The sequence below is a fragment of the Phascolarctos cinereus genome, unplaced genomic scaffold (genome assembly GCF_003287225.1).
Source record: "Phascolarctos cinereus isolate Bilbo 61053 unplaced genomic scaffold, phaCin_HiC Scaffold_1;HRSCAF=81, whole genome shotgun sequence".
Taxonomy (NCBI): domain Eukaryota; kingdom Metazoa; phylum Chordata; class Mammalia; order Diprotodontia; family Phascolarctidae; genus Phascolarctos; species Phascolarctos cinereus.
Window position 1 is genome coordinate 205673742 of NW_027555514.1, and position 12050 is coordinate 205685791.

A 12050-nucleotide genomic window follows, 5' to 3' on the forward strand; every position below is an offset into this window, starting at 1 on the left:
CACCTCAAATATGATATCTGGTAATATAGAGACCTCAAAAACTTTTGAGTATCCATACATTCTTATTCATAAAGTCTAAAGAATGTAGGGCTAAATAGTATGTCTAATTTAGTCCTGATTCTGCTCCTTGGTAGCTTTGTGACCTTGGGTAAATCACTGCTCCTAGGTAACCAGTAACTTTCTAATTGCCAAATGCATTAGCTTTTTTTCCCCCATTCCTTTATAGCTTTTCACACTCTTGGCTAACTTTCTTACCAAGTACATTCCATCTCTTCCCTCAGCTTCAGAGGCATAATAATTCTCTTGGTGTTCCTCCTATCTCTTTAACTGCACCTACTCTGTCTTTATAACTAGTTCCTTATTTGTTCCTTTGGTCCAACCTTGACTTTTTTCTCTTTTCCCTCCCTTAACCATCAATTGTATAACTCTCAAATCTTTACCTCTAGTCCTAAGTTCCAGATAATAATGATAACAGTAGCTTTCATTTATGTAATGCTTTAACGTTCGCAAAATACTTAACGAATATTATCTCATTTTGTCCTCACAGCAACCCTAGGCAATAGAAGCTATTATTTTTCCTATTTTATATATGAAGAAACTGAGGAAGATAGAAGTTAAATGATTTGCCCAGGGTTACATCTAGAAAATATCTGAGGCAGATTCCTAGATATTGCAGTAAATCCACATCTCTATCTGCCTAGATGAGATGTCCACCTAGATGCTCACTAGCACCTAAACATAGATGGTCCAAAACCTAAATTCACATTACCTGTCCCTTCTTCCTATCCTCTGACTTTACTCTTTCTGTTTTTAGTATTACTTATTTATTTCTACCATGTTTATTACCCTCAGGCTACCTTCTGTCACACTTCTCATATCTAGTATTTAATAAGTCCTGTTAATTCCATTTTTGCCAGATTTCTCATCTCCATCCCATCCTTTGTATTACCATGCTTCCTTCCATTAACTTCCTTCAGACTTTCTACCCTTCATTTTCTCTCTTCTCTAATCCATACTGTTCTCAGAATATCTATTTTTCTTTCTTAAGCATGGTTCTGCTTATGCTAGACCTTTGCTCAGCAATCCTTAGTGGTTTTCTATTGAACTACCTTGCCTTTTCTTATATTACTTTCCTCTGAATGCTTTATGCTTCAAACAAGCTGGATTGCTCTCTGCTCCTCTCCCCTTTCCCCAATCAAATATGAGCAGCGCAGTATAGTGGAAAATACCCTGGATTTTAAGCCAGAGACCTGTTTTCAAATTCTAGCTTTTCTACATTCTACTTGTGTAACCTTGGACAAGTTGTTTAACCTTTAGGGGCCTCAGTTTTCTCATCTAAACCTGTGATCCTGCAACTTAACTATCTAGCTATTTCCTATTTCTGGAATAGACTATTTCCTTTTCTTTGCCTTATAAAATTCTCTCTTTTTTTTTAAAGTCCAATTTAAAGGCTACCTATTTCGAGAAGCTTTCTCTGATCACTCTCAAATGTAATATTTTGTACTTAAGTATTATTGTCTTATCTTTTTATTAATAATTACAGTGATAAGCTGATAAATGTATAACAACTGACTCCAGAAATGTGTGTGTATCCACAACACACTTTTAAATTTAATCCTCATTATAAACATTTTCTCCATCACTTTCTAAGTCTAGACAATTGACAAAACAATAAATCAAACCCTGATTTGTAGTGTTTGTCTATTTCTTATATGTAAATGAAAATTTAACAGTCAGTTTGGTTCTTATAAGCCTGTTTAAGCTGGCTTCAGCACACTCCTAGAAGTCCCTCCAAGATTTATTTAAATTTTGTATCTGCCCTATTGCCTAGAACAGTGCTCCTCACACAGTAAAGTCTGAATAGACTTTAAACATTAGTATAAGTCCCTTGATCCTCCTTGGCCCCTGTTTCACCAGTCAAATGGAGATAATATTGTTTGAATTACCTACTTTACCGTGTTGTTAGGATCAAATGAACTAACATATATAAAACATTTTACAATGAAAAAGGTATATAAATGTGAACTATTATTATTATAAGTATTATCTTTACCTGTTCTAGTAATACATTTTGCATTTCTATGTGATAGTCTAGCATAGAAGTTCTTAACCTGGGGTGTATAGATAGATTTCAGGATTTCTATGACCTTGGATGAGAAAATAAAATTTTCACCATTTTCTTCCACTAATCTTTAATGGAAATTTAGCATTTCCTTCAATTTTGAATGTAGGCAACAAACCACAGTAATATTAGCAGTATTTGTGACTTTGTTACCAATCAAAATCACAGATATTTTCATATTACATTGCTGTTGTATATAACTTGAAATAGCATTTACACTCTTTACTTAGAAATTACTGTAGTTATTAGACTTACCACTAAATATATTACTATGTCATGACTTTATTTTAATATTTTCATATCTCTACTTCAGTATAATTAGTTTCCTTTATGACCTATGTATTTCACTTTTTTGCAATTAAAAATATTATTTTGAGAAGAGGTTGGTAGGACTCACCAGAGCATCCTAAGGGTATATGACATAAAAATGTTTAAGAATCTTTGATTTAGTGCTACAGTTACACAAAAGGCAAAGGGAAGGCAATAGAGATTCAAAAGGGCACTTGCTGTCTGGGGTATTGAAATGAAAGGTTTCTTCTAAAAACAGACACTAAGGATTTGTCCTTTTGTTGTATGTTATTTATTATTTGACAAGATTAACCACATGACCTTGATATTTTGACAATCTTAACAGTTCTTACACTTAAAAACCAATGAATTTTGATGCTGATATTATAGTTTGTTTGTTTGTTTGTTTCACTTTCAGGCAAACTTGTGCTTTGTCGACATTGATAATCACTTTATTGAGCTTCCAGAAGAATTTCCACAGTTCCCTAATAAACTAGATTTTATCCAGGAAATCTCTGAAGTTCTCCTTCAGTTTGGAATTCCTCCTGAGGGTAGCCTACACTGCAGTGAGAGCAGCATTAAACTTAAGAATATGGTTCTGAAGGACTTGGTCAATGATAAAAAGAATGGAAATGTCTCTACAAACACAATCCACATGTATGAATTACTGAAAGGCAATGAAACCATAGCCCGCCTTCAGGCTCTAACCAAGAGGACAGGTGTAACAGTGGAGAAGGTGGCCCTTTCTCCCTCTCTGGCTGAAAAGAACTTAAAACTACAATGTGAAGATGCAGAAATGAGGGACTATAAGCTCAATGTACAACTTCGGGAGGTCTTTGCCAACCGCTTCACACAGATGTTTGCTGATTATGAGGCTTTTGTGATTCAGACAGCACAGGACATGGAATCATGGCTGACCAATAGGGAACAGATGCAGAACTTTGACAAAGTAAAAAACGATTTCTTTTAATCTGATCCTCAGGGAATCAAATTATTGGCTTCATGTAAAAAAAAATATCAAATTTTCTCTTGTCCTACCCATTTAGAATATTCATTTATATATATAATCTAGATTGCAATATTGATACAAAGTAAATTTTTTCAAGAAATCAAATTGATTTCCTTTTTATGCAATTAAAAGTTACATATATAGGCTATCCACACCTTACCAACTAGTCATACTCCACAACTTTCAAGTCTGTTTAGTATTTGTAGTTTATTTTCCTACAGGTCCCTAAGCCAAACCACAAAGGCCATAATGTATGTATACTTAATACCACATATAGAACCTATAGAACCTAAACCATATGTAACAGTACTTCTGTAGAAAAATGCAGTCAGAGATTCAATTTAGGATGCCAGGAATACACATTTGATTGCCATAATGAAGGGACTTCCCCATCCAGTTCACCCATTTGGAAAGTGGAAATGGGGACTTGTCCAGCTCTACGTCAATGGTGATAGTTCCCATGGACTCTGAGGCAAGGGAGATAGCTGGACTGAGGAATGAGATGAAATATATGGGTCAATGATGATAGTTCTAAGGTATGAAAATAGGAGTAGTTGGATAGTCAGAGCCTTTCCTATCTTTTATTTATTTAGAAAAAATAACATACAAGTATTGTGTTGGCATAAAAATGACCAGAATAACATTTCTTAGAAAAACCACAGTAAAGTTATCTTTGTACTCACAGAAGCTAGGGGAGGGTACAGTAGACTGATGAACAATACTTAGTATGTAGTAAACAATTAATGCTTATTGACTAACTGATGGAGGGTTAAGGAGATGGTACTAGGTCAATGCCAGAGACTAGTGCTAAGGCCAATATACTATCCTCTTCACCACTGAACTCACCCAGTATCAGCATATGAATAGGAAATGACATATGTGTTTGAGGTATGAGTGAATTGCCATCAAAGATAACAGCATCAGGAGAGCAGGTGGAGTCAGTGTGGCCACCAAATTTTACCTAGTGGCTATTTGTACACAAGAGTCCATATTGCATTTATAAATACTTTTTTTAAATTTTGTTTTAATTTTGAATTTAACATTCCCCTAAGAATAATTCCATATATTGTAAACCCTTTAAAAATTTTTTAAATTATGTAACTTTTGATATCTCAAATTTTTTTCTAATATATAAGTTTTCATTATCTGTACTTGCTGTGAAAGTTAAATTTTCTTAAATGAAATCTGTTCTTTTTCCAGTTTGATCCTAAAGTAAAGAAAGTTTCTCTTTGTGAAAGTCAGTGGTTTGACTTCAAATACAGAATTTTTACTTCATTGTAAGTCAAAAAAGAAGAGAAGTTGAGTTGGATTATTAATGAAATTCCAAGGTTTTCATCTAAAATTTTAAGTAAAGTAAGGCAGAAAAAGTTTCATAAACTTTCAGCCTTCTAAAGTTAATTATGCAATGGTCCTCGGTCAGAAACTTATGAATCTTTTTGTAACATGTATCCCATGTGTTGTTCCTTCCTTGGAGCAAGGCACCTCCAGATATGTATCATCCTTTTCAGACAATTAGGGTATAGTTTAGTTCTTTGCAGTGATAACTGTTAAAGAATAAAATTCCTGCTATTAGACATTACTATGTTTCACTAAATGGCATCTTATTGTCCTTGAAGCATCTCCCAAAGTGCCTGATTTACTCCTGGGGCTAGTTTACATGTCTGGAACATCCCACTAATATGTTTCCAATGATAATTTGTATAAAGAAAGATGACAGAAAAACCAAATCAACATTCATTTATTAAGCTCCTACTGTGTGCCAGGCATCGTGTGTTAACTGTTTTTCTTCATTAGAGTATGTTTCCATTGGGTAGGGTGCCAACCAACTTACTGTTTCACTTTTTTATGTATGAGAGGACTTTCATTTCTTCATTAAGAAGCTGTTATTTGTGGCCAGATTTCACTTGTCCATAAATCTCCCAAAGAGCTGCCAACTTCAATATTTCTTAATCTTGTATTTTTGTCCTTGAACTTAACTATTTTGATGCCTATTGTCAATTCCATAAAAAGCAGCTAGATAATACCATGGATAGAGCATTGGGCTTGAAGTTAGGGAAGACCCAAGTTCAAATGTGACCTCAGACACTTTCTGGCTGTGTCATGAAACCCCTGTCTGTCCCATTTTCCTTATCCATAAAAGGATAATAATAGCACCTACTTCACAGGGTTATTGTAAGGACCAAATGAGATTATATTTGTAAGTCCCTTAACACAACCCCAAGTAATATAAAATTTATAAAGTGTTTAGCACAGTGCCTGGCACATAGTAGGCTCTTAATAAATGCTTATTTCCTTACTTCTTATTCAAAAGAGAGAGAGAGAATTTGTATGCCCTCAGGGATTTATCCTTAGAACACTTACAAATTCCTACCGAAATTGAGAGTTTGTTCTTTCTTTTTTCAATCTTTAAAACTTTAAGCTGAAAATGGAATTCTTTTTGCATAATCCCTATAGATATAAATGTTTAAAGTTATCAGTTAACAATCAGTCATTAAGCACTTAGGGTTTATTCTGTATTAGACACTCTCCCAGGTTCTGGGAATACAAAGAAAAAGTAAAAACAACACTTACTCTCAAGGAAGTTACAAGATGTGTAATAATAATGATAGCTAACATTTTTATAGCACTTCTAGGTTTAAAAAGTACTTTACACATTATCTCATTTGATCCTTACATATATAAGGTAATCTCAGAAGGAAAGACCCCTGCAGAAGATGATATTTCAGTTGAGTCTTGAAGGAAGCCAGGAATTCTACAAGGTGGAAGTGTGGAAGGAGAGCATTCCAGGAATGGGAATAGGTAGCCAATGCAAAGGCAGAGAGACAAAGATGGAAAGTCTTGTATACCAAACAGCAAGTAGTCTAGTATGGCTAGACCCCAAGTGCATGGAAGGGAGTAATTTATAAAATAGAGATAGGAAGGGGCCAGATAACAAAGAGCTTTACATGTTAACAGAATTTATATTTGTTCTTAAAGATATTAAGGGGCCATGGGAGTTTATTGAGTAGAGAATAAGATGGTCAGATCTGAACTTTCAGAAACTCACTTTGTCACTATGTGGAAGATTGATTGGAGTGTGTGGAGAGAGATTGAGGCAGGGAGACTAAACAGAAGGCTACTGCTATTGTAGTAATCTAATCAAAAAACATGATGACCTGATGATGATGATAGTCACCTGAACTAAGTTGACACCTATGTGAATGGAGAGAAGGAGATGCAGGTAAGAGATGTTATGAAGATGGAAATAAGATTTAGTATTTGATTGAATGCAGTAAGAGTATTCAGTCAATAATGACTAAAGTAGTGAACCCAGATGAACTGAGAGGATAGTGATTTCCTCAACAGTAACTAACTAGTGGCCTGAAAGGGATGATCCATACCTTAAAGCGCCTTACTCCCAGGAAGGAGCAACACATGAGATACATGGTAGAAAAAGATTTATAGGTTTCTGATAATTAACTTTAGAAAACTAAAAGTTGATAACACTTTGTGATAGTAGCCAATAAAATCAATGAGAGGAAGAATATTTGGTGGAGAAGGCTCAGGATAGAGCATTGGGGTTACAGCTACAACCACCAATAGTGAGCATAAAATGGATGAAAAAGAACAGCACAACCGTTAGGACGAGAACCAAGTGAGAACAAGATCACAAAAACCCAGAGAGGAAAGTGTTCAGGAGGAGATGATTGTCAGCAGTTTCAAATGTTACAGAAAGGTCAAGAAGGATGAGGACTTAGAAAAAGATGGTAGTGGCAATTATATTGCCAGTAGCATAGACAGAGCAGTTTGAGATGAATGATGAGGTTAGAAGCTCAACTACAGAGGATTTAGAAGAGAGTAAGAGGAGAAAAATTGGCTGAGAAAGAGAGGGTAGCTCTAGGACAGTCCCTAGTGGGGATAGTAGGACCTAGTTAAATTTTTTTTTAATGCTAGGAGAAATTTGGAGCATTTGTACAAATTTTAGGAAAGAATTACTAGCTAGAGATTGAACATTGAGAACAGATGAAAGTGGGGACTGGAGAACAATATGCTGTAGGAATGAGAGTGGATAAGAGATCAAGAATACATTTAAAATACTTGTCCTTGGCAAGACTAAGAGCCACTTCTTCAGAGACTGTAGTGAAGGAGGAAAAGGTGGGGGATGATGTCAGGAGAATGTGAGATGAGAAGAGGGAACTCTTGAAAAATGGTCTTAATTTTTTCAGTGAAGTATAAGGTAAGATCCTTAGCTGAGAAAGTAAAGAGAGGTATATTATGAGACAGTTGTGAGGAGAAAAGAAAATTTGGTATATCTGTTGTAGAGAATGGGATAGAGAATCAATTAAAGAACAGTAGTAGGATTGCCTTGTTTACCCACTTGAGATTTAATAACAGCTATTTATAGTGAACTTATTTGATTTCCTCAAGCTTTATTCAGCAGCACGTAAGTAGAAACAAAGGAGGATGGTAGGTGTAACCTAGATTTGGGGTTTAGCAAGTTATGATTGGCAATAGGAAAAAAAGAACAAAGAATTTGAGAGAAGATAGTGTGGAATTGAATTCATTCACTAAGAGGTAGATAGACAGTAGAATAGTATAGCCAGAGCAGGGCTAAAGCTCTGGGAATGTACTCAGATAAAGAGATTAGAGGTCATAGTGAGGCTGAAGAATAAGTTTAGTAGGATTAAGGCATAAAGGAGAGATGAAATGGTAAGATTATGACCATATAAAGGAATTTTTTATTTCCTGAAGTGAAAGTGGAATATTTATGGGTCATAACAAAATTAATGCTATGATCATCCCTGTCATAGCTTAAATGGGATGGAAGACTAGGTCATGGTAACCTAATTGATTGAACATCTGGGAATTTGAAGTATTTGAGGGAATATCAGTGTTTATGTTGAAGTTCCTACTATGAGATCAGGCTCTGAAATGTGGTATTAGTGGATAAAGTTGTAAGTGATTGTAAATTGAAAATAAAGAATGGAAAGGTGTGTTCTTGGAGTGCTCTTAAAATTTCAGAGGGTGTTATTGTGTTAAGAGATTAGAAGGTGTAATTGAAAGGAAGAACCTCAATAATGTGGATGTTCTTAGGATGCAAAAATAATAATTAAGAGTGCTAACCTCACTAATTGCATAATTATCTCATTACAGGCTTCTTTCCTGTCTGATCAGCCTGAGCCTTATCTCCCATTCCTTTCACACTTCATTGAAACACAGATGTTTGCCACCTTTGTTGATAATAAAATTATGTCCCAGTGGGAGGAAAAAGATCCTCTACTTCGGGTCTTTGACTCAAGGATTGAGAAGATAAGACTGTATAATGTAAGAGCACCTGTTTTGCGGACTTCTATATATCAGAAATGCAACACTTTAAAAGAAGCAGGTACATCCAGTTTGTAATTTAAAATAAAATTTCTTATCTATTCCCCTTTCTACATGTTATTCCCATTGTGCATGTAATATTTTTCTTCCTTTACTATACAAAATTGTTTTCTTCTAGTGACCTATGTTTAATGAAATTTTGGGAGTAGGGAAGAGAGAGATGGAAGGATATGCCTACCTTTCATTCTTACTTTCTTTTGTATTTTCTAGGGAAAGATTTCATACCTCCTTTTGCATTTTTAGTTTCTCAGTTTCTGGAAGAAAAATGATAATGAATATAATGAAGCATTATTATAATGAACTAAGTGCTGAGGTCACATAATTGATATATAATCATCATTATACACTTTTGTATCTTAATGGCAAAAATGTTAGCTTCTGTCCCTTTATTTATGGTACACAAGGAAGTATTTCTCAAAAACTTTTCCCTGTGTTACTCAGAAAATCTTGGTTTTTAAATAATAAATCTGAGATGTCTTGTGAGTTATGTAAATACAGAAGGATTTGATTGATATAAATAATACAGTGGTACACACAAGTAATAGTCGGATTCATAACCTCCTTTAATAAGAGACATATTTAAGTTATTGAAATGAGTAATTTTTCCCTTTGTCAGTATATGAATGGAAAATTTTATATTAATTTTTTTTGAGTATGATACAGCCCTTTAAATAATTTTTTAAATGGGTATGCAAAATGTTTGGATATTTTATTTATTAATGAGCTATTTTGTGACAAATGGCATGAACTTAAATTCTTGGCCATTAAAGGGAACAAAAAGCACACTTATCTCCAAATTTTTAGTTAATTGAAAAATAAACTCTTCTGTAGAAAAGAATGAATGAAAAAGCATTCTTAAGCTCTTGCACTCTGCTAAGTGCTAGGGATACAAATAGGAAAGCAAGATAGTCTATGAAGGAGCTCACATTCTAAGAAGGAAAAGTATAGAAAAGTTTGGGGAGCTAGTCAAATGAAAAGGCTTCATAGTCCTTAGGGTGTAGCAGCAAAATACCTTGCTAACATACTTTTACGTTTAATTTCTTTCAGTTCTCTTAATTCTACTGATAAAACCATATCCATTTCTGGTATCATTTGATAGGACCTTGGTGGTAAAAACTTTTCCAAATTTTTACTAACTGTGTGGTCCAGGAGGCAAGGCTTACAAAATCTATGGAAGCATTTGTCACTTTACATCTTTACCAGAGTTGATTCCCTGGATGATGGCTTTCAGGTCTGGATTGGAAACAGAACTAATAGTCTGGGGTGTGGGCAGAGGGTTGGGGATCAGGGTGGTGCTCTTTGGCTCAGTGTCCTGGGTATTGTAGTCTGAGGGGTGATAGCAGTAGTTGCTTGTTTCACTGAGCAGAAGTTGCCCCTTCTCTCTCCCTCAGGGTGCCTTTCTGCTTCAGCTAGGCTGGCTAGCTTGCCTGCCTGTGGTTCACAGTTAGTTGATCTGTTCTTCATAGGAGTTGCTCTCCTAGACAATGGCTGTGGGAGTTGGGCTGAAAGCAAGGCGAGTGATTTGGTGGGCACTTCTCTTTTGGGGTTCTTGGACTTACCTGTTTGGCAAATCCTTTCTCTCCTCAATGCTGGTTGAAGATGGGCTGGTGGTCTGGAGGGTGCAGATGTTCCCAGGTGTAGAGTCCTGGGCTATCACTATCTTGGTCTAAAAGGAAGCTGTGGTAAAGGTAATGATGGTCTAACTTGCCTGAAACATGTCATCTCGTCTCACATTTAGGGTACCGTGCTGTTTTGGAGTGATTTTATCTTCTCAATCTGTTTTCTCACCTGTAAAAAAGGGATAATAATGTTTACAGGTAGTGTCTCACAAAAACAGGGCCTCACCTGGCAATTCTCTGTACCACTGAGATGACATGTTTAGTCCCACTGTAAGGTATGAGAAATTATGTTTCCACATATGTAGAGGAAGTGGTCTTAAAGTCCAGTACAGGTGTGAAAGGAGCAGTTTTACTTAGAATTGTTTTTCAAAACTAGTAGTGTGTGGAGCAGCTAGGTGGCGCAGTGGATAGAGCTCTGGCCTTGGAGTCAAGAGGACCTGAGTTCAAATCCAGCCTCAGACCAAATACTTGCCATTTACTAGCTGTGTGACCCTGGGTAAGTCACTTAACCCCAAATTGCCTAAAAAAAACCCCAACCTAGTAGTGTGGTTAAAAATGCTGAAAGTAGGACAAAAATTACAAATTGCTCAAACTACGTGTGCTTAATGAGTCTATGAATATTATCTTCTCCTCCCTGGGGGAGGAGGGGGAATTAACACAATTTTAGGCACAATGTTGTATGAAGAGGGAGGAACCTTGCATTTCTGGACAGAATATAACTGCTTGCTTTTGCTTCTGTAGGGGGTGTCTGCCTGTAGCAGCACACCCACTTCTTGCAAGAACGTATAATAAATGAGCTTGCCTCATCCTACCTTGGGAGTCTTTGTTTTTTCCTAACAAAAGTTATTCCTAACAATCTGGGGGCTCCTCCGGGATCTGAAGCATTGAAGGAGGAGGGCAACCACCACTGAAGGACCAAGAAGCACACCCTGCTGAGTTCAGTGGCTTCATGAATTGTTGGTGAGTGTCCTCCCTTCTGACTGCCCAGACCCGAGACTTTGATTTGAAGCGAGGTGGAATGACACAGGTGAGGAATAGGAGAAAACCAAAGCTACTATACAAAGTCTGTGCACAGAGCAAGGTAAGAAAGGTTGGACTTCCAAATACTACCTTGTTAGTAGGGACATTCTGCCTAAAGGAGCTATAGAGTAGAACTGGTACTCATAGATAGGTAGAACGGGGAATAAAGAAACTAAGGTGCTGAGAGAAGGAGCGGGAATGAGGGCCCCTGGAAGCATACCTTCAAACAGTCCTTAGGGAAGATGCTGGAGAATTGAAATGAATATACATGTACAGAGGATAAGAATAAGAAACAGATGATTAAGTTCTGTTGTGTTATGTGGTCCAAGGAGAGCAATATGCCTCTGGTGGTGTTTTGGCCCAAGTATGGGGGCCAATGAGGATTGGATATGCCAAGTCTTAAATCTCTATGTGAATGAAAAGAAACCATTTAGTCAAGAGGAGAGTGATGATGCCTCTTGTTGGAAAGAAGAGTGGGACCCCTCAAAGGAGAAGGAAGTCAAAACATACACTCTGAGGGAGGTCACTTTAAGTCAAGGGGAAATTGGGTTTGTAAATGTCCCACTGACTACCAGCTAGGTGAGAAAATTTGAATTATTAAGTATTGCCTTGTAGGGTTGGGTAAATA

At 36.3% G+C, this 12050-nt stretch overlaps 1 protein-coding gene across 1 annotated transcript in view; it reads left to right on the plus strand.

The window, feature by feature from the left end:
- The window catches only part of DENND5B (DENN domain containing 5B), a 213158-nt gene that overhangs the window by 112491 nt on the left and 88617 nt on the right, over nt 1-12050 (plus strand). The window contains 2 exon segments of the mRNA XM_020975818.2: nt 2829-3359; nt 8553-8784. Coding sequence (XP_020831477.1) covers nt 2829-3359; nt 8553-8784 — 763 coding nt within the window.